This window comes from Bombina bombina, chromosome 5 (assembly GCF_027579735.1).
Source record: "Bombina bombina isolate aBomBom1 chromosome 5, aBomBom1.pri, whole genome shotgun sequence".
In the NCBI taxonomy this organism is placed as follows: domain Eukaryota; kingdom Metazoa; phylum Chordata; class Amphibia; order Anura; family Bombinatoridae; genus Bombina; species Bombina bombina.
The window spans coordinates 49,207,773-49,231,606 of record NC_069503.1 but is presented as its reverse complement, the minus strand read 5'-3'; the positions used below and the strand labels follow the sequence as shown (position 1 = coordinate 49,231,606).

The following is a 23,834-nucleotide window of genomic DNA, read 5'->3' as shown; positions in this document are numbered from 1 at the left end:
GTTAATAACTATTTAATAGCTACCTAGTTAAAATAAGTACAAAATTACCTGTAAAATAAATCCTAACCTAAGTTACAAATACACCTAACACTACACTATCATTAAATTAATTAAATAAATTACCTACAATTAGCTAAACTAAAATACAATTAAATAAACTAATCTATAATACAAAAAACAAACACTAAATTACAAAAAATAAAAAAATATTACAAGAAGTTTAAACTAATTACACCTAATATAAGCCCCCTAATAAAATAAAAAAGCCCCCCAAAATAAAAAATGCCCTACCCTATTCTAAATTATAAAAGTAATCAGCTCTTTTACCAGCCCTTAAAAGGGCTTTTTGCGGGGAATTACCCCAAAGTAATCAGCTCTTTTAACTGTAAAAAAAAAATACAACCCCCCCAACATTAAAACCAACCACCCACATACCCCTACTCTAACCCACCCAAACCCCCTTTAAAAAAACCTAACGCTAACCCCCTGAAGATCTCCCTACCTTGAGTCGTCATCACCCAGCCGAGCCGAATTCTTCATCCAAGGTGCGCAGAGGAGGTCCTTCATCCGGTAGAAGTCTTCATCCAGGCAGCGTCTTCAATCTTCATCCATCCGGAGCGGAGCGGAGCAATCTTCCAAGGAGCCAACGCAGAGCCATCCTCTTCATCCGGAGTCTTCGTACACAATGACGGTACCTTTAAGTGACGTCATCCAAGATGGCGTCCCTTCAATTCCGATTGGCTGATAGGATTCTATCAGCCAATCAGAATTAAGGTCGGAAAAATCTGATTGGTTGATTCAATCAGCCAATCAGATTGAAGTTCAATCTGATTGGCTGATCCAATCAGCCAATTGTATTGAGCTGATTGGAACAGCCAATAGAATGCGAGCTCAATACAGATTTTTCCGACCTTAATTCCGATTGGCTGATAGAATCCTATCAGCCAATCAGAATTGAAGGGACGCCATCTTGGATGACGTCACTTAAAGGTACCGTCATTGTGTACGAAGACTCCGGATGAAGAGGATGGCTCCGCGTCGGCTCCTGGGAAGATGGCTCCGCTCCGCTCCGAATGGATGAAGATTGAAGACGCTGCCTGGATGAAGACTTCTACCGGATGAAGGACCTCCTCTGCACACCTTGGATGAAGAATTCGGCTTGGCTGGGTGAAGATGACTCAAGGTAGGGAGATCTTCAGGGGATTAGCGTTAGGTTTTTTTAAGGGGGGTTTGGGTGGGTTAGCGTAGGGGTATGTGGGTGGTGGGTTTTAATGTTGGGGGGTTGTATTTTTTTTTTACAGGTAAAAGAGCTGATAACTTTGGGGCAATGCCCCGCAAAAAGCCCTTTTAAGGGCTGGTAAAAGAGCTGATTACTTTTGTAATTTAGAATAGGGTAGGGCATTATTTTGGGGGGCTTTTTTATTTTATTAGGGGGCTTAGATTAGGATTACCTCCATGCACTCAAAAGTTTTGACTTCCTGACCTCTGTCAGAAAGATTTTCATTTCTACTGAGTCTATTAGTGTTCCCAGGAAGGGAACCCTTGTGAGTGGGGACAGAGAACTTTTTTCGCCGTTCACCTTCCACCCGTGAGACCTTAGAAAGGCCAGAACAATGTCCGTATGAGCCTTGGCTCTGTGAAAAGATGACGCCTGTATTAAGATGTCGTCTAGGTAAGGTGCTACTGCAATGCCCCGCGGTCTTAGTACCGCTAGAAGGGACCCTAGCACCTTTGTGAAAATTCTGGGAGCGGTGGCCAACCCGAAAGGAAGGGCCACGAACTGGTAATGCGTATCCAGAAAGGCGAACCTTAGGAACTGATGATGATCTTTGTGGATAGGAATATGTAGGTATGCATCCTTTAGATCCACGGTAGTCATATATTGACCTTCCTGGATCATCGGCAAGATTGTTCGAATGGTTTCCATTTTGTAAGATGGAACTCTGAGGAATTTGTTTAGAATTTTTAGATCCAGGATTGGCCTGAAAGTTCCTTCCTTTTTGGGAACTACAAACAGGTTTGAGTAAAATCCCAGTCCTTGTTCTGCAATTGGAACTGGGTGTATCACTCCCATCTTTAGAAGATCTTCTACACAGCGTAAGAACGCCTGTTTCTTTGTCTGGTCTGAAGACAAACGAGAAATGTGGAACCTTCCCCTTGGGGGAGAGTCCTTGAATTCTAGAAGATACCCCTGAGCAACAATTTCAAACGCCCAGGGATCTGGAACATCTCTTGCCCAAGCCAGAGCAAAGAGACAAAGCCTGCCCCCTACTAGATCCGGTCCCGGATCGGGGGCTACCCCTTCATGCTGTCTTGGTAGCAGGCTTCTTGGCCTGTTTACCCTTATTCCAGCCCTGCAAGGGTTTCCAGGTTGCTTTGGGCTGTGAAGCGTTACCCTCCTGCTTTGCGGCAGCAGAGGTTGAAGCAGGTCTGCTCCTGAAGTTGCGAAAGGAGCGAAAATTAGCCTTGTTTTTGGCCTTAAACGGTCTATCCTGCGGGAGGGCATGGCCCTTCCCCCCAGTGATATCCGCGATAATTTCTTTCAACTCGGGACCAAAAAGGGTCTTCCCCTTGAAAGGAATGTTTAGTAACTTTGCTTTGGACGACACGTCAGCCGACCATGATTTGAGCCAAAGCGCTCTTCGCGCCATAATGGCAAAACCTGAATTTTTCGCCGCTAACTTAGCTAATTGGAAGGCGGCATCAGTGATAAAAGAATTAGCCAGCTTTAGAGCATTAATTCTATCCATGACTTCGTCATATGACGTCTCCCTCTGGAGCGACTCCTCCAGCGCCTCAAACCAAAAAGCCGCTGCAGTAGTTACAGGAATAATGCAGGCAATTGGTTGAAGAAGGAAACCTTGCTGAACAAACATTTTCTTCAGCAAACCTTCCAATTTTTTATCCATAGGGTCTTTGAAAGCACAACTGTCTTCTATTGGTATAGTTGTACGCTTAGCAAGTGTTGAAACTGCTCCCTCTACCTTAGGGACCGTCTGCCACGCGTCCCGCCTGGGGTCATTTATGGGGAACATTTTCTTAAAGATAGGGGGAACAAAAGGTACACCTGGTCTCTCCCACTCCCTAGTCACAATATCCGCCACCCTCTTCGGGATCGGAACTGCATCAGTGTATACAGGGACCTCTAAAAACCTGTCCATTTTACACAATTTTTCTGGGACCACCATGGGGTCACAATCATCCAGCGTAGCTAAAACCTCCTTAAGCCGGATGCGGAGGTGTTCCAGCTTAAATTTAAACGCTAAGGAATCTGACTCTGCCCGCTGAGAAACTTTTCCTGTGTCAGAAATTTCTCCCTCGGACAGACCGTCCCTCACTGCCACTTCAGAGTGTTGTGAGGGTACTACAGATAAATCATCCAAAGCTTCTGATTGCTCATCCTCTGTTCTTAAAACTGAGCTATCACGCTTCTTTGGAAAAACTGTCAGTTTGGATAAAAATGCTGCAAGGGAATTATCCATGACTGCTGCTAATTGTTGTAAGGTAATAGTGGCCAATGCGCTAGAGGTACTAGGCAACGCTTGCGCGGGTGTAACTGGTGTCGACACATGGGGAGAGGAAGGAGGACTATCCTCGTTACCTTCCGTTAAAGAATCATCTTGGGCTACATTTTTAAGTGTCACTGCATGGTCTTTAAAATGTTTAGATACCTTAGCACACTTTAAACACAAATGCAATGGGGGTACCGCCATGGATTTTAAACACATAGAACAGGGTCTATCTGAAGGCTCAGAAATGTTTGACAGACTAAGACAGCACTCAAATACAGTAAAAAACACTTTTTGAAAAAACGTTACTGTGCCTTTAAATAATAAAAAGCGTACACTTTTTTACCAAATCTCCAAAAAACATCCAATCTTTATGAAATTTTCACCACATGATCCTAATGCTTTGAAATGATTGCACACAAAGTTTCAAGACAATTAACCCCTTATTGCCCAAACCGGAGCAAATTGAAGCAGGCTACCGGTTTAACATACTACAGTCTCTGCTGTGGCCCTACCTTCCTTGGGGATTACTTTTGGACGAAAATAAGCCTCCCTGGAGTCCTCCTGCAATCTCTGGACTCTACATGTGAAGCTGCATGAAGCTGTCTTGCAAAAGAACTGCGCAACTGAGGCGCGAAAATGAGGCCCCCTCCCTCTTCACTCCGGAGTTGTGGGGCCTTCCTAAGCCAAATTAGGTGTCTAAAAATATGCCAGGCGTATTAAAACCCCAAAAAGTGTTCCAAACATAAAAAACACTTGTGCAAATATGAGATTATAGTAATAAAATAATCGACTTAGCCCATAACAGTGTCCACCATTATTTAAGCCCTTTAACTAAGCCATCCTTCTATACTGAGTCTCAGAATATGGCTTACCTTCCCACATGGGGATTTCTGTCAGTCTTCTAGCATTACCAAGTCTTGTTAGAAAAAAAGTGACTGCGCATACCTTAAGCAGTTAAGCCTGCAAACTGTTCCCCCCCAACTGAAGTTCTCCGGTACTCAACAGTCCTGTGTGGGAACAGCAATGGATTTTAGTTACAACATGCTAAAATCTTTTTCCTCTCAGCAGAAATCTTCATCACTTTCTGCCTCAGAGTAAATAGTACAAACCGGCACTATTTTAAAATAACAAACTCTTGATTGAAGAAATAAAAACTACAAATCTAACACCACATACTCTTTACCCTCCCGTGGAGATGCTACTTGTTAGAGCGGCAAAGAGAATGACTGGGGGGGAGGAGCCTGAGGGGAGCTATATGGACAGCTCTGCTGTGTGCTCTCTTTGCCACTTCCTGTAGGGATTGAGAATATCCCACAAGTAAGGATGAATCCGTGGACTGGATACACCATGTAAGAGAAATTATATTTAATTTAGGGGGGTGTTAGGGTTAGGGTTGGAGTTAGGTTTAAGGGTTAATAACTATAATAGTAGCGGCAACATTGCGGGCGGAAGATTAGGGGTTAATAATTGTAGGTGTCGGCGATGTTAGGGAGGGCAAATTAGGGGTTAATAAAATTTATTATAGTGTTTGCGAGGCAGGAGTGCGGCAGTTTAGAGGTTAATAATTTATTATTGTGGCGGCGAGGTCCGGTCAGCAGATTAGGGGTTAATAAGTATAGTTAGGTGGCGGCGACGTTGGGGGGGGCAGATTAGGGGGTAATATAATATAGGTGTCGGCGTTATTAGGGGCAGCAGATTAGGGGTTCATAGGGATAATGTAGGTGGCGGCGGTGTCCGGTCGGCAGATTAGGGGTTAAAATTTTTTATTAGAGTGTTGGCGATGTGGGGGGGGGGCTCGGTTTAGGGGTACATAGGTAGTTTATGGGTGTTAGTGTACTTTGTAGCACAGTAGTTAGGAGCTTTATGTTCCCACGTTAGCCCATAAAGCTCTTAACTACTGACTTTTTTTGGCGGTAGGAGTCTTGTCGGTAGAGGGTCTACCGCTCAGTTCTTCCAAGACTCAGAATACCAGCGTTAGGCAAATCCCATAGAAAAGATAGGATACGCAATTGACGTAAGGGGATCTGCGGTAGCCTGGATTCGCAGAAAGGAAGTGAGCAGTAGACCCTTTCCTGCCTGACTCTAAATACCAGCGGGCGGTAAAAAGCAGCGTTAGGACCCCTTAACACCGCTTTTGACGGCTAACGCCATACTCTAAATCTACCCGTTGGTGTTTTGTGATACCCGATTTCAATAAAAAACCTTTTTCCACTTTCTAAACATGTGAAAGGTTTTTTCCCTTGTGAATCCTTTCATGTCTTTTCAGGTGATGCATATTTGTAAAACTTTTTCCGCACTCTGTACATGTGAAAGGTTTTTCTCCTGCGTGAATCCTTTCATGCCTTTTCAGATTACTCATTGCTGTAAAACTTTTTCCACACTCTGTACATGTGAAAGGCTTTTCTCCTGTGTGACTCATTTCATGAGTTTTCAGATGACTCTTTTCTGTAAAACTTTTTCCACACTCTGTACATGTGAAAGGCTTTTCTCCTGTGTGACTCCTTTCATGATTATTCAGATTACTCATATAAATAAAACATTTTCCACACTCTGTACATGTGAAAGGTTTTTCTCCTGTGTGAATCCTTTCATGCCTTTTAAGACTACTCATTGCTGTAAAACTTTTTCCACACTCTGTACATGTGAAAGGCTTTTCTCCTGTGTGAATCCTTTCATGACTTTTAAGACTACTCTTTTGTGTAAAACTTTTTCCACACTCTATACATGTGAAAGGCTTTGCCCCTGTGTGAATCCTTTCATGAGTTTTCAGATGACTCTTTTCTGTAAAACTTTTTCCACACTCTGTACATGTGAAAGGCTTTTCTCCTGTGTGACTCCTTTCATGAGTTTTCAGATCACACTTTTGTGTAAAACTTTTTCCACACTCTATACATGTGAATGGCTTTTCTCCTGTGTGAATCCTTTCATGAGTTTTCAGATCCCTCTTTTCTGTAAAACATTTTCCACACTCTGTACATGTGAAAGGCTTTTCTCCTGTGTGAATCCTTTCATGAATTTTCAGATAACTCTTTTGTGTAAAACTTTTTCCACACTCTGTACATGTGAATGGCTTTTCTCCTGTGTGAATCTTTTTATGAGTTTTCAGATGACCCATTTGTGTAAAACATTTGCCGCACTCAGTACATGTGTGTGGTTTCTCACCTGTGTGAACTGTGTAGTGTTCTAGTAGATGAAACTTCCTCCTAAAGCTTTTCTCACATTCTGTACATTTGAAAGGTTTCTCCTTTGTATGAATCATTTGGTTAGACTGTAGACTTTTCCCTTCTTTAATATGTTTTGAAAACTCAGTAAATGTGTGTGGTTTTTCCTCGGGGATAATAATTTCACTAGATAAGTCATAAATGTTGTCCTCTTGTTTGATGACTAAATTACTCTCTGTACATAATAATTGCTGCCCAGTTCCTGCCAATTCACCATCCTCTCTAAATATCCGCTGTGATATCCCCAATGTTTGTGAATAGTCATTAGTGTCTAAGACTATTGGAGTTTGCGGTATCATTCTGATGTTTCCTGTAGTGAAGGATAGATATGAACTATTGATGTGTTTGTCTATATAAAAAGAAATGGAATAAAGAAAAAACAGAATTTATGCTTACCTGATAAATTACTTTCTCTTGTGGTGTATCCAGTCCACGGATTCATCCTTTACTTGTGGGATATTCTCCTTCCCTACAGGAAGTGGCAAAGAGAGCACACAGCAGAGCTGTCCATATAGCTCCCCCTCTAGCTCCACCCCCCAGTCATTCGACCAAAGGTTAGGAAGAAAAAGGAGAAACCATAGGGTGCAGTGGTGACTGTAGTTTAAACAAAAATTTTTTTACCTGACTCAATCGCCAGGGCGGGCCGTGGACTGGATACACCACAAGAGAAAGTAATTTATCAGGTAAGCATAAATTCTGTTTTCTCTTGTAAGGTGTATCCAGTCCACGGATTCATCCTTTACTTGTGGGATACCAATACCAAAGCTTTAGGACACGGATGAAGGGAGGGAACAAGACAGGTACCTTAAACGGAAGGCACCACTGCTTGCAAAATCTTTCTCCCAAAAATAGCCTCCGAAGAAGCAAAAGTATCGAATTTGTAAAATTTGGAAAAAGTATGCAGTGAAGACCAAGTCGCTGCCTTACAAATCTGTTCAACAGAAGCCTCATTTTTAAAAGCCCATGTGGAAGCCACTGCTCTGGTAGAATGAGCAGTAATTCTTTCAGGAGGCTGCTGGCCAGCAGTCTCATAGGCCAAACGGATGATGCTTTTCAGCCAAAAGGAAAGAGAGGTAGCAGTCGCTTTCTGACCTCTCCTCTTACCAGAATAGATAACAAACAAGGAAGATGTTTGTCTGAAATCCTTAGTTGCTTGTAAATAGAACTTTAAAGCATGAACTACATCAAGATTGTGTAACAGACGTTCCTTCTTCGAAGAAGGATTAGGACACAGAGAAGGAACAACTATTTCCTGGTTAATATTCTTGTTAGAAACATCTTTAGGAAGAAAACCAGGTTTGGTACGCAAAACTACCTTATCTGCGTGGAACACCAGGTAAGGTGAATCACACTGCAAGGCAGATAATTCTGAGACTCTTCGAGCAGAAAAGATGGCTACCAAAAACAAAACTTTCCAAGATAACAACTTAATATCTATGGAATGTAAGGGTTCAAACGGAACCCCTTGAAGAACTGAAAGAACTAGATTTAGACTCCATGGCGGAGCCACGGGTTTATAAACAGGCTTGATTCTGACTAAAGCCTGAGTAAACGCTTGAACGTCTGGTACCTCTGCCAGACACTTGTGTAAAAGCATAAACAGAGCAGATATCTGTCCTTTTAAGGAACTAGCTGACAATCCTTTCTCCAATCCTTCTTGGAGGAAAGACAATATCCTGGGAATCCTAATCTTACTCCATGAGTAACCCTTGGATTCACACCAACAAAGATATTTCCGCCATATCTTATGGTAGATTTTCCTGGTGACAGGCTTTCTAGCCTGAATCAGAGTATCTATAACTGACTCAGAGAAACCACGCTTTGATAGAATTAAGCGTTCAATCTCCAAGCAGTCAGACGCAGAGAAATTAGATTTGGATGCTTGAACGGACCCTGTATTAGAAGATCTTGCCTCATTGGCAATGTCCATGGTGGGACAGATGACATGTCCACTAGGTCTGCATACCAAGTCCTGCGTGGCCACGCAGGCGCTATCAGAAACACTGAAGCCTTCTCCTGCTTGATTCTGGCGACCAGACGAGGGAGAAGAGGAAACGGTGGAAAAACATAAGCCAGATTGAAGGACCAAGGCGCTGCTAGAGCATCTATCAATACCGCCTTGGGATCCCGGGACCTGGACCCGTAGAGAGGAAGTTTGGTGTTCTGACGGAACGCCATCAGATCCAACTCTGGGGTGCCCCATAGCTGAGTCAGCTGGGCAAATACCTCCGGGTGGAGTTCCCACTCCCCTGGGTGAAAAGTCTGACGACTTAGAAAATCCGCCTCCCAGTTGTCTACTCCTGGGATGTGAATTGCTGAGAGATGGCAGGAGTGATCCTCCGCCCACCTGATTATTTTGGTTACTTCCATCATCGCTAGGGAACTCTTTGTTCCCCCCTGATGATTGACGTAAGCTACAGTCGTGATGTTGTCCGACTGAAATCTGATGAATTTGGCCGCAGCTAGTTGAGGCCATCCCTGAAGATTGTTGAATATCGCCCTCAGTTCCAGAATGTTTATCAGGAGAAGAGTTTCTTCCCGAAACCATAAGCCCTGAGCTTTCAGGGAGTCCCAGACCGCACCCCAGCCTAACAGACTGGCGTCGGTCGTTACAATGATCCAATCTGGCCTGCGGAAACATATTCCCTGAGACAGGTGATCCTGAGACAACAACCAGAGAAGAGAATCTCTGGTCTCCTGGTCCAACTGAATTTGAGGAGACAAATCTGCATAATCCCCATTCCACTGTTTGAGCATGCATAGTTGCAGTGGTCTGAGGTGTGTCTGAGCAAAAGGGACTATGTCCATTGCTGCTACCATTAATCCGATTGTCTCCATGCACTGAGCTACAGATGGCCGGGGAATGGAATGAAGAGCTCGGCAAGTAGTTAAGAGTTTTAATTTTCTGACCTCCGTCAGAAATATTTTCATTTCTACCGAGTCTATTAGAGTCCCTAGGAAGGGAACCCTTGTGAGAGGGGAAAGAGAACTCTTTTTGATGTTCACCTTCCACCCATGAGACCTCAGAAAGGCCAATATAGTCTCTGTGTGAGACTTGGCTCTTTGGAAAGACGGCGCCTGAATTAAGATGTCATCTAGGTAAGGCGCCACTGCTATGCCCCACGGTCTTAGGACCGCCAGGAGGGACCCTAGCACCTTTGTGAAAATTCTGGGAGCAGTGGCTAAGCCGAAGGGAAGAGCCACAAACTAGTAATGCTTGTCCAGAAAAGCAAACCTGAGAAACTGGTGATGATCTTTGTGGATAGGAATGTGTAGGTATGCATCCTTTAGATCCACGGTAGTCATATATTGACCATCCTGGATCATTGGTAAGATTGTCCGAATGGTCGCCATTTTGAATGATGGGACTCTGAGGAATCTGTTTAGAATTTTTAGATCCAGGATGGGTCTGAAAGTTCCCTCTTTTTTGGGAACCACAAACAGGTTTGAGTAAAAACCCAACCCTTGTTCCGCAATTGGAACTGGGTGGATCACTCCCATTGTATGTAGATCTTCTACACAGCATAAAAACGCCTCTTTCTTTGTCTGATCTGTAGACAGATGAGAAATGTGGAACCTTCCCCTTGGAGGAGAGTCCTTGAATTCTAGAAGATATACCTGGGATACAATCTCTAATGCCCAAGGATCGTGTACATCTCTTGCCCAGGCCTGAGCGAAGAGAGAGAGTCTGCCCCCTACTAGATCCGGTCCCGGATCGGGGGCTACCCCTTCATGCTGTCTTGGTGGCAGCTGCAGGCTTTTTGGCCTGTTTACCCTTATTCCAGCCCTGGTAAGGTTTCCAGGTTGCCTTGGGCTGTGAAGCGTTACCCTCTTGCTTTGCAGCCGGAGAGGATGAAGCGGGGCCGTTCCTGAAATTACGAAAGGAACGAAAATTTGCTTTGTTCTTTGTCTTAAAGGGCTTGTCCTGAGGGAGAGCATGGCCTTTTCCCCCGGTGATTTCTGAAATAATCTCTTTCAATTCAGGCCCGAAGAGGGTCTTTCCTTTGAAAGGAATGTTCAAAAGCTTGGATTTAGACAACACATCGGCCGACCAGGACTTTAGCCATAGCGCCCTGCGCGCCAAAATTGCGAAACCTGAATTTTTCGCCGCTAACTTAGCTATTTGGAAAGCGGCGTCAGTGATAAAAGAATTAGCTAGCTTTAGAGCCTTAATTCTATCCATAATTTCCTCCTATGAGGTCTCCGTCTGGAGCGAGTCTTCCAGCGCCTCAAACCAGAAAGAAGCTGCAGTAGTTACAGGAATAATGCAGGCAATAGGTTGGAGAAGAAAACATGTTGAACAAAAATTTTCTTAAGTAAACCTAACTTTTTATCCATATGGTCTTTAAAAGCACAACTGTCTTCAATTGGTATGGTTGTGCGTTTAGCAAGTGAAGAAACAGCCCCCTCCACCTTAGGGACCGTCTGCCACGAGTCCCGCATGGGGTCAGATATGGGGAATATTTTCTTAAAAACAGGAGGGGGAACAAAGGGGACACCTGGTCTATCCCACTCCCTAGTAACGATATCCGCAATCCTCTTAGGGACCGGAAACACATCAGTGTAAACAGGGACCTCTAAGTACTTGTCCATTTTACACAATTTCTCTGGGACCACCAAAGGGTCGCAGTCATCCAGAGTAGCTAATACCTCCCTGAGCAAAACGCGGAGGTGTTCCAGTTTAAATTTAAAAGCCAATGTATCTGACTCTGTCTGAGGAGGAACCCTTCCTGAATCAGAGACTTCTCCCTCAGACATCAAATCCCTCGTTCCCACTTCAGAGTGTTGTGAGGGTATATCAGATACAGCTACCAAAGCGTCAGAATGCTCATAATCTGTTCTTAAAATGGAGCTATCACGCTTTGCAGGTAACACGGGCAGTTTAGATAAGAAAGCTGCAAGAGAATTATCCATGACTGCCGCTAAGTCTTGTAATGTAAAAGGGTTAGACGCACTAGAGGTACTAGGCGTCGCTTAAGCGGGCGTAACTGGTTGTGACACTTGGGGAGAGGCAGACGGGCTACCCTCATTACCTTCAGTCTGAGAATCATCTTGGGCCACATTCTTAAGTGCAACAATATGATCTTTAAAGTGTATAGACATATCAGTACAAGTGGGACACATTCTGAGAGGGGGTTCCACCATGGCATCTAAACACATTGAACAAGGATTTTCCTTGGTGTCAGACATGTTTAACAGACTAGTAGAATACACAAACAGGCTTGGAAATCACTTTAATCAAATAAAAAAGACAATTTGAAAAAACGTTACTGTGCCTTTAAGAGATAAAAAAGGCACACAATTTTGCAAAACAGTGAAAAATGCAGTAATCCTTTTGAAAATTTCACAGTATGTACCTAGAGCCTTAGTAAGATTGCACCACTAGTAGCAAAACGATTAACCCCTTAATGCCCAAACCGGAGCAGCCTAAAGCCAACACCCGGTTAAAATTACTACAGCACCTTGCCACAGCACTGCTGTGGCCCTACCTGCCCTTAGGGACCAGATTTGGGGGAATATAGCTTCCTTTAGGCCCTCAAACAGCAGCAGGACCCTCCATGTGAAGCAGCATGAACTTCTATGTAATTCTAACTGCGCATCTGAGGTGCAAAATTAGGCCCCTCCCACTCTACTCCGGAGCTGTGAGGCCTAAGAAATCACTCCAAAGTGGGTAATAACCCCAGAAAGAACCCAAAATGACTTTCAAAGTGTCTTTTTTTCCTAAGAAAACAATCGATTGCCCTGAATTAGTGTCAACCAGCATAATTTGCCCTGTTATGTAAGCATTCAATTCCTTACTAAGTCTCTGAACATAGCTTACCCTCCCCTCATGGGGATATTGTCAGTCTCTTCTAGCATTATCTCAGTCTTGTCTAGAAATAAATGACTGAACATACCTTATTGCAGTTCCCCTGCAAACTGTTCCCCCCAACTGAAGTTTTCAGGTACTCCTCAGTCCTGTGTGGGAACAGCAGTGGATTTTAGTTACAACATGCTAAAATCATTTTCCTCTCAGCAGAAATCTTCATCACTTTTCTGCTAGAGAGTAAATAGTACAAACCGGTACCATTTAAAATAACAAACTTTTGATTGAAGTTAATAAAAACTATAATTCTAACATCACATTCACTTTACCCTCCCGAGAGAGACCCTAGTGCTTAGAGCCGGCAAAGAGAATGACTGTGGGGTGGAGCTAGAGGGGGAGCTATATGGACAGCTCTGCTGTGTGCTCTCTTTGCCACTTCCTGTAGGGAAGGAGAATATCCCACAAGTAAAGGATGAATCCGTGGACTGGATACACCTTACAAGAGAAATAAGAATGTTTATTCTTTATGATATAATCCATCTCAATAAAAAAACATTTTTTTATACTCAAAAATGTCTTCCGTTTTGAATTTTTAAATTTATTTACCTGTAAATCACAAATTAAAAAGCATGACATCAAATGTAAACATTACTACATCATAGTAAACTAAATTACTGATTACTAATGAAAACAAGTTATAGGGCCGCATTAAACAAGGTGCGTGTGGATAATGTTCTCAGCCAGGGAACATGTACATCTGTATCCTGGGCAAGAGAGGTGGCATCCACCATTTAACATTTCACAAGCAAATGCACATACAGTGCCTCCTGGCTTATGTTCAACCATTTGGGTGAGAACCTAATGTCTTAATCATCACAGACTAATAATCAGTGTGAGATGTTTTGAGAGGGTAAGAAGCAGTAACATTATGAGAATCTTTAGCTTTCGGCTGTGGTTCTATTTATATAAACAGCCAAAAACTTTATTAGTTTAATAATACTCACTGTAAAATTAAGCACCCAAATCAGTGGTGGTTCTGGGGTGGGGAACACTGGGGGAGTTGTGGGTGTTCCATGAGCGAGTTTAAGGCAGGGGAAGGTGGAGTTACAGGTGTTCTGAGTAATGAACCAGGTCTGGGGGTGAGGTTAGGCAGTTGTTAGACATGATCTATCTAATAGGACACAGGGGGAGTAGTATTTTTTACTCTCCTCCTCAGCCCAATGGTGGTTGCTCCTTCTCTATAAGGTCACTGACATAAATGTACTTAAAGATGCAGATATAAATATAATAGTTTATATTTGTTTAATGAGTGATTTATTCTATTTTCCCAGTAATTAAAGTCAGCATAATATCAATTTTACTCACCTAACACATATGAGTTCATGCTGATAACAGGCTCCAATGTCTGTGCTCAGGAAGAAGGTTCCCTTATTCACTCCAGTTACAGCAATACCCGATATCTCTCAGTGCTCTGGCCGTGTCTGTAAAAAGTATAATAAATGGTTTAGACAGATAATAATAAATAATGGTTCTGATTAACTGTAAGTATGGTTTAATTAAAGGCACACATAACAATTCATGTGATACAGATCAGCTGATTAGGTTATTACATATGTGCTATTCAATAAGCACAAGCATTTAGTACAGTTAGCTCTTTGGGTGTTATAATTGCCACTTAAATATGAATCTCCCCAGATCAATACAACATAATGGTAGAAAATCTATTTAATTGTGGCCATATCACACATCAGTCCATTTAAAAGGACCATACAATATAGAATTACAAAACCACAGGTGCATAATAAAAATACAATGCAATAAAACTTACTATCGGCTAGATTACGAGTTTTGCGGCAACAGGGGTGCGGTGCTAACTTGCACGTTATTGTCACCGATCACTTTCCTACAGCGCTGGTATTACGGGTTTTTACAAACCCAGCGTTAAAAGACAAAAAAGTGAGCGTAGAGCAAACTTTTGCTCCACACTTTACTCCAATACCAGCGCTGCTTAAGTCAGCGGTGAGCTGGTGTAATGTGCTCGTGCACAATTTCCCCATAGGTATCAACGGGGAGAGCCGGCTGAGAAAAAGTTTAACACCTGCAATAAAGCAGCGTAAAACTCAGTAACGCAGCCCCATTGATTCCTATGGGGAAATACAATTTATGTTTAAACCTAACACGCTAACATGAACCCTGAGTCTAAACACCCCTAATCTTACACTTATTAACCCTTAATCTGCCTCCCTCGACATCTCTGAAACCTACATTATATTTATTAACCCCTAATCTGCCGCTCTGGAAATCGCCGCCACTATAATAAACATATTAACCCCTAAACCGCCAGACTCCCGCCTCGCAAACATTAGTTAAATATTATTAACCCCTAATCTGCTGCCCCTAACATCGCAGCCACCTACTTACATTTATTAACCCCTAATCTGCTGCCCCCAACGTAGCCACCACTATACTAAATGTATTAACCCCTAAACCTAAGTCTAACCCTAACACCCCCTAACTTAAATATAATTTAAATAAATATAAATAAAATTTAATATTATTACCTAAATAATTACTATTTAAAACTAAATACTTACCTATAAAATAAACCCTAAGATAGCTACAATATAACTAATAGTTACATTGTATCTAGCTTAGGGTTTATTTTTATTTTACAGGCAAGTTTGTATTTATTTTAACTAGGTAGAATAGTTACTAAATAGTTATTAACTATTTACTAACTACCTAGCTAAAATAAATACAAAAGTACCTGTAAAATAAAAACTAACCGAATTTACACTAACACCTAACACTACACTACAATTAAATAAATTAAATTAAATACAATTAAATAAATTAAATTAAATGAGCTAAATCACAAAAAAAAATAAGTACATACCCGTCTTAGAAATGACAGGGTGGGCCGTGGACTCGTCATATCATAAAAGAAACAAATTTATCAGGTAAGCATAAATTTCCTTTTCTTTCACAAGATATGACGAGTCCGCGGATTTCATCCTTGTAGGATACAATACCAAAGCTACAGGACACGGATAAAAGGGAGGGACAAGACAGGAACCTAAACAGAAGGCACCACTGCTTGAAGAACCTTTATCCCAAAAATAGCCTCAGAAGAAGCAAAAGTATCAAATTTGTAAAAAGTGTGAAGAGACGACCAAGTTGCAGCCTTGCAAATCTGTTCAACAGAAGCATCGTTTTTAAATGCCCATGAGGAAGCCACAGTCCTAGTAGAATGAGCCGTAATTCTTTCAGGAGGCTGCTATCCACCAATCTCATATGCCAGACGGATGATACTCTTCAGCCAAAAAGAAAGAGAGGTAGAGCTGTAGCTTTTTGGCCCCTACGCTTTCCAGAAAACACAGCAAATAATGAAGATGATTGACGAAATTCTTTAGTCGCCTGCAAGTAAAACTTCAAGGCACGGACCACGTCCAAGTTATGTAACAGACGCTCATTCTTAGAAGAAGGATTAGGACATAATGAAAGAACAACAATTTCCTGATTAATATTCTTATTTGAAACAACCTTAGGAAGGAACCCAAGTTTGGTACGTAAAACCACCTTATCAGAATGGAAAATAAGGTAAGGCAAGTCACATTGTAACGCTGAAAGCTCAGAAACTCTACGAGCAGAAGAATTAGCAACCAAAAATAAAATTTTCCAAGATAACAACTTAATATTTATGGAATGCATGGGTTCAAACGGAACCCCTTGTAGAACATTAAGAACTAAATTCAAACTCCAGGGTGGAGCAATAAACACAGGCTTGATTCTGGTCAGAGCCTGACAAAAAAACTGAACGTCTGGAACATCTGCCAAACGATTGTGTAGTAAAATTGACAAAGCAGAAATTTTTCCTTTAAGGAACTTGCTGATATCCCTTTCTCCAATCCTTCTTGGAGAAAAGACAGAATCCTGGGAATCCTAACTCTACTCCATGAGTAACTTTTGTATTCGCACCAATGAAGATATTTATGCCATATCTTATGGTAGATCTTTCTAGTAACAGGCTTACGTGCCTGAATCAAAGTATCAATTATCAAATCAGAGAACCCCTGCTTAGATAAAATCAAGTGTTCAATCTCCAAGCAGTCCGCTGCAGAGAAACTAGATTCGGATGATGGAAGGGTCCCTGAATGAGAAGGTCCTGCCTCAATGGAAGCTTCCACGGCGGCAGAGAGGACATGTCCACTAGATCAGCATACCAAGTCCTGCGAGGCCACGCAGGTGCGATTAGAATTACTGAAGCCCTCTCCTGTTTGATCCGAGCAATCACCCAGGGAGGAGAGCAAACGGTGGAAACACATAATCTAGGTTGAACGACCAAGGCACTGCCAAGGCATCTATCAGTTTGGCCTGAGGATCCCTCGACCTAGATCCGTATCTTGGAAGCTTGGCATTCTGACGAGACACCATCAGATCCAATTCCGACCTGCCCCACCTTAGGATCAGGTTGGCAAAGACCTCCGGATGGAGTTCCCATTCCCCCGGATGAAACTTCTGTCTGCTCAAAAAATCCGCCTCCCAGTTGTCCACTCCTGGGATATAGATTGCTGACAGATAAAAAGAGTGAGCTTCCGCCCACTGAATTATCTTGGATACTTCTGTCATCGCTAAGGAACTCCTTGTTCCTCCCTGATGATTGATGTAAGCCACAGTCGTGATGTTGTCCGACTGGAATCTGATGAATTTGGCCAAAGCCAACTGAGGCCACGCCTGAAGCACATTGAATATTGCTCTCAATTCCAGAATATTGATTGGAAGTAGAGACTCCACCTGAGTACACACACCCTGAGCCTTCAGGGAATTCCAGACTGCAACCCAGCCTAGTAGACTGGCGTGCATGGTCACTATCACCCACAAGGGTCTGCGGAAACATGTCCCTTGGGACAGATGATCTGGCGACAACAACCAAAGAAGAGAGTCTCTGGTCTCCTCGTCCAGATTTATCTGAGGAGATAAATTTGCATAATCCCCATTCCACTGTCCGAGCATGCACAGTTGCAGTGGTCTGAGATGAAATCGAGCAAACGGAATGATGTCCATTGCCGCCACCATCAATCCAATTACCTCCATGCACTGAGCCACTGATGGCCGAGGATTGGACTGAAGGGCTTGGCATGTATTTAGATTCTTTGACTTTCTGACCTCCGTCAGAAAAATCTTCATTGAGATAGAATCTATCAGAGTTCCCAAGAAGGGAACCTTTGTCTGTGGAATTAGTGAACTTTTCTCTAGATTCACATTCCATCCGTGAGTTCTCAGAAAGGACAACCCCATATCTGTATGAGATTTTGTCAGATGATAAGTCGATACCTGGATCAGAATATGTCCAGATAAGGCGCCACTGCAATGCCTAGCGGCCTGAGAACCGCCAGAAGGGACCTTAGAACCTCCGTGAAGATTCTGGGTGCTGTGGCCAACCCAAAGGGAAGAGCCACGAACTGAAATGTTTGTCCAGGAAGGCAAGGATGATGATCCTTGTGAATAGGAATATGAAGGTATGCATCCTTCAAGTCCACGGTAGTCATATATTGATTTGAATAGTCTCCATCTTGAAAGATGGGACTCTGAAAAACTTGTTTAGACTTTTGAGATCTAAAATGGGTCTGAACGTTCCCTCTTTTTTGGGAACCACGAAAAGATTTGAGTAAAACCCCTGTCCCTGTTCCAGTCTTGGAACGGGACGAATTACTCCCATAGTAGAGAGGTCTTTTACACAACGTAAGAACGCCTCTCTTTTTATCTGGTCTACAGACAATCGTGAAAGAAGAACTCTCCCCCTTGGGGGAAAATTTTTGAATTGCAGTTGATACCCGTGGGTCATGATTTCCAGTGCCCAGGGGTCCTGAACATCTCTTACCCAAGCCTGGGCAAAGAGAGAAAGTCTGCCCCCTACTAGATCCGGTCCCGGATCGGGGGCCGCCCCTTCATGCTGTCTTGGTAGCAGCAGCGGGCTTCTTGGGTTGTTTACCCTTGTTCCAGGACTGGTTGGGTCTCCAGACGGACTTGGCCTGAGCAAAATTCCCGTCCTGTTTTGCGGAAGAAGAGGAAGAAGAGGGGAGTCCTTTAAAGTTTCGAAAGGAACAAAAATTATTTTGTTTACCCCTCAATTTAGCAGTCTTATCCTGAGGTAAGAGATGACCCTTACCTCCAGTAATGTCAGAAATGATTTCCTTCAAGTCAGGCCCGAATAGTGTTTTGCCCTTGAAAGGAATAGCCAAAAGCTTTGACTTAGATGACACATCACCAGACCAAGATTTTAACCATAACGCTCTACACGCTAAAACGGCAAATCCGGCATTCTTAGCCGTCAACTTAGCAATTTGAAAGGCGGCATCTGTGATAAAAGAATTAGCCAGCTTAAGAGCCTTAATTCTATCTAAAATATCCTCTAAAGGAGTCTCAGTCTTAAGAGACTCTTCTAAGGCATCAAACCAAAAAGCCGCCGTAGCGGTAACTGGTACAATCAAGGCTGTCGGTTGTAAAAGGAAACCCTGATGAATAAATAACTTTTTTAGAAGGCCCTCCAATTTCTTATCCATAGGATCTTTGAAAGCACAGCTGTCCTCAATAGGAATAGTTGTACGCTTAGCCAGGGTAGATATAGCTCCCTCCACCTTAGGGACCGTCTGCCAAGAGTCCCGAATACTGTCAGATATAGGGTACATTTTCTTAAAATTAGGAGAAGGTGAGAACGGTATACCTGGTCTGTCCCATTACCTTTTGATAATCTTCGGAATTCTCTTAGGAACCGGAAAAACATCAGTGTAAGCAGGTACCTCTAAGTATTTGTCCATTTTACACAATTTCTCTGGTGGTACCACAATAGAGTCACAGTCATCCAGAGTCGCTAAAACCTCCCAAAGTAACAGGCGGAGGTGTTCAAGCTTAAATCTAAAGGACATGACGTCCGAGTCCGTCTGAGGTAACACACTTCCCGAATTGGAAAGTTCCCCCTCACACATAAGTTCTCTGACCCCCAAATCAGATCCTTGTGAGGGTACATTGGAAATAGTCAATAAAGCATTAAAGGACTCAGTATTTACATTGACTTCTGTCCTACTGTGTTTGCCCTGTAACACTGGCAACTTGGATAAAACCTCTGTAAGGGTAGTTGACATAGCTGCAGCCATATCCTGCAGGGTAAATGAATTAGGCGTGGTTGAAGAACCCGGCGTCGCTTGGGTGGGCATTAAAGGTTGTGACGTTTGGGGAGAATTTGGTGGCATACCCTGATTCTCCTCAGACTAATCCATAGACACAATTTCCTTAAATAAAATCTGCTCTTTACAATTTAAGGCCCTTTCAGTACATGAGGGACAAAAAGTAAGAGGGGGTTCCACAGAGGCATCTAAACACATAGAACAAGTAGTTTCCTCAATGTCAGATATGTTAAACAGACTAGCAATAGCAATAATAGTCGTTCTTTACTTGATATATTGAACTTTTGGAGTCAAAAACATACAATAAAGAAATTAAACAAAAAACGTGTACTGTACCTTTAATTAATAAAAGCGCAACAATTTTTCTGTTAGCCAAAAGACGATTTCAGCAATAAAAATTGCCCCTATGTGTCCCAATTAGCTTAAATATATTGCACCACTTGTTAGGATATGTAAAATATCAAAGTAAATCAGGTTTATCAAATATATCTATGTATCTACGTATTATAAAAATTTGATCCCTGCACCTCGCCACAGCTCTGCTGTGGTGCCTACCTGCCCCCAAGGCACACTGACACAACGTTCTGAGCCTCTCTGTCCACTACGATCACGAAACAGAGCTAGGCCCCACCAGAGCCTCAGGATCTTGCTACCAAACCAGAACACACACTGTCGGTCATTATCAAGCCATGTGTTCAACAAATACATCCTGCGCAATAAGCGCTTCATATTGTAAGGTGTCAACAGAAATAAAAACCAGCCGCATCTCCCAACGTCAGCCCACAAAATATTTTTAAAGTGATATTTACACTTAGTAATATAATAAAATTTAACAGGGAATCCAGGTACACCATTTTCTAAAGTGCATACTGCTTACCCCTCCCCAGTTATGGATATTGTCAGTCTGTTCTGATGTATCAAGTCTCCCCAGAAAACAAAAGACTGAACATACCTCAATGCTGCTTGTAGCATGACATCGTTCTCCACACTGAAGATTTCTCTTTACACTACCTTCAGCTGCTCTGTGGGAACCAGAATGGATCTTAGATAACGTTTGCTAAGATCATCAACATCAGGGCAGAAATAAAGAAAATGTCTCCACTCCTCTTGGGAAGGTATACACAGACGATTTCTCCCTGAGAAAAATAGTACTCACTGCCACCATTTTAAAAAAAAAAACTTCTTGATTGAAGAATCTAAATTAACACCTCACTTTACCTCTTCCTACATTAACACAGGCAAAGATAATGACTGGGGGAGGAGGGGAAGGGAGGAGCTATATATACAGCTCTGCTGTGGTGCTCTTTGCCACTTCCTGCTGGCAGGAGGTTTAATCCCAAAAGTAAGGATGAAATCCGTGGACTCGTCATATCTTGTAAAAGAAAGGGCAGTTAGCTCTTTTGCGGCCCAAAGCCCTAACCTAAAAATAAAACCCACCCAATACATCCTTAAAAAAACCTACCACTAACCCCCTGAAGATCGACTTACTGTTCTGAAGACCGGACATCCATCCTCAAGGAAGCGGCAGAAGTCTTCATCCAACCGGGCCGAAGTCCTCAACGAAGCCGGGAGAAGTCTTCATCCAAGCCGGGTGAAGTGGTCCTCCAGACGGGCAGAAGTCTTCATCCATCTGACGCAGAGCGGCTCCATCTTCAAGACATCCGACGGGGAGCATCCTCTTCATCCGGAGTCTTCTTACTGAATGAATATCACTTTAAGTGACGTCATCCAAGATGGCGTCCCTTAGATTCCGATTGGCTGATAGAATTCTATCAGCCAACCGGAATTAAGGTAGAAAAAATCCTATTGGCTGATGCAATCAGCCAATAGGATTGAAGTTCAATCCTATCGGCTGATCCAATCAGCCAATAGGATTGAGCTCGCATTCTGTTGGATGAAGATAGAAGATGATGTCTTTTAAGGGCTATTGATAGTTTAGGCTAGGGAGGGGGGTTTATTTATTTTGGGGAGGCTTTTTTTATTTTGATAGGGTGATTAGATTAGGTGTAATTAGTTTAAAGATCTGTAATTTGTTTTTTATTTTCTGTAATTTCGTTTTATTGTGATTTAGCTAATTTAATTTAATTTATTTAATTGTAGTGTAGTGTTAGGTGTTAGTGTAACTTAGGTTAGGTTTTATTTTACAGGTACTTTTGTATTTATTTTAGCTAGGTAATTCGTAAATAGTTAATAACTATTTAGTAACTATTCTACATAGTTAAAATAAATACAAACTTGCCTGTAAAATAAAAATAAACCCTAAACTAGATACAATGCAACTATTAGTTACAGTATATTGTAGCTAGTTTAGGGTTTATTTTATAGGTAAGTATTTAGTTTTAAATAGGAATTATTTAGTAAATGATATTAATTTTATTTAGATTTATTTAAATTATATTTAAGTTAGGGGCTGTTAGGGTTAGACTTAGGTTTAGGGGTTAATACATTTAATATAGTGGCGGCGGCATTGGGGGCAGCAGATTAGGGGTTAATAAATATAATGTAGGTGTCGGCGATGTCCGGAGTGGAAGATTAGGGGTTAATAAGTATAATGTAGGTGGCGGCGATGTTAGGGGTGGCAGATTAGGGGTTAATATTATTTAACTAGTGTTTGCAAGGCGGGAGTGCAGCGGTTTAGGGGTTAATATGTTTATTATAGTGGCAGCGATGTCGGGAGCGGCAGATTAGGGGTTAAAAATTTGATTATAGTATTTGCGATGCTGGAGGACCTCGGTTTAGGGGTTAATAGGTAGTTTATGGATGTTAGTGTACTTTTTAACACTTTAGTTACGAGTTTTATGCTACCGCGTTGTAGTGTAAAACTCATAACTACTGATTTAAAATGCGTTAGAAATCTTGACGGGATAGGGTGTACTTTTTGAACTCCCAGGACAGACTCGTAATACCAGCGCTATGGAAGTCCCATATAAAAAAGACTTAACGAAGTTTACGTAAGTCATTTTGCGGTAAGGCAAAAAAAGTGTGCGGTGCCCCTAAACCTGCAAGACTCGTAATACCAGCAGTAGTAAAAAAAGCAGCGTTAGCACCTGTTAACGCTGCTTTTAAGCTTACCGCAAAACTCATAACCTAGCCGTATGAAATTTAAAAAGAGCAGTAGATTGTTTTCTGATAAATGTAGTTCTGCACCTGTACCATGTGACAGCTATCAGCCAATAACAGACTCCTGTACCATGTGACAGCTATCAGCCAATAACAGACTCATATGTTTATATAATGTGATCTCCTGCATATGCTAAGTAGGAGCCGGAGCCTCAGGTCATTTAAAAGGCTGTGTACAATTTAATAATGAAAATAAATTACAAACAGCAAACAGTTATTTTACATAAAAATAAAGCTAAAGGTGAAATTTCCCATACACTTTATACTATTTTATACACCGGTAAAACAAGTCATTAGAAACACATTAAAGGGACAGTCAAGTAAAAAAAAAAAAAAACTTTCAGGATTTAAATAGGGCATGTAACAACTTTCCAATTTACTTTTATTACAAATTTTGCTTTGTTCTTTTGGTATTCTTAGTTGAAAGCTAAACCTAGGAGTGTCATATGCTAATTTCTTAGACCTTGAAGGCCACCGCTAATCTGAAAGCATTTTGACACTTTTTCACCACTAGAGAGCGTTAGTTCATGTTTTTCATATAGATAACATTGAGCTCAGGCACGTGAAGCTCCTAAGAGCAAGCACTGATTGGCTAAAATGCAAGTCTGTCAAAAGAACTGAAATAAGGGGGCAGTTTGCAGAGGCATAGATACAAGGTAATCACAGAGGTAAAAAGTATATTATTATAACTGTGCTGGTTATGCAAAACTGGGGAATGGGTAATAAAGGGATTATCTACCTTTTTAAACAGCAAAAATGCTGGTGTTTACTGTCCCTTTAAAGTGGCAGCAAAATCACAATTAAACTTTTATGATTCAAATTCAAACATCTTTCCAATTTCCTTCTATTATCAAATCTGCTTTATTCCCTTGGGGACCTTTGTGACAAAGCATATAATGCACTATGGTGTGCTAGCTGCTGATTAGTGGCACATACAAGCCTCTTGTCATTGGCTCACCTTATGTACTCAGCTAGATCCCAGTAGTGCATT

The 23,834-nt window shown here is 42.0% G+C and overlaps 1 protein-coding gene across 1 annotated transcript in view; it reads right to left on the bottom strand.

Annotated features, from left to right (window-relative positions):
* Positions 1–5,302: 5,302 nt before the first annotated feature.
* Positions 5,303–23,834, bottom strand: part of LOC128661287 (uncharacterized) — a 264,716-nt gene continuing 246,184 nt past the window's right edge. Inside the window, exon 9 of the mRNA XM_053715559.1 lies at positions 5,303–7,082. Within this exon, the coding sequence (XP_053571534.1) occupies positions 5,728–7,082 (1,355 nt within the window). The 3' untranslated portion in view covers positions 5,303–5,727. The remainder of the gene's footprint in view (positions 7,083–23,834) is intronic.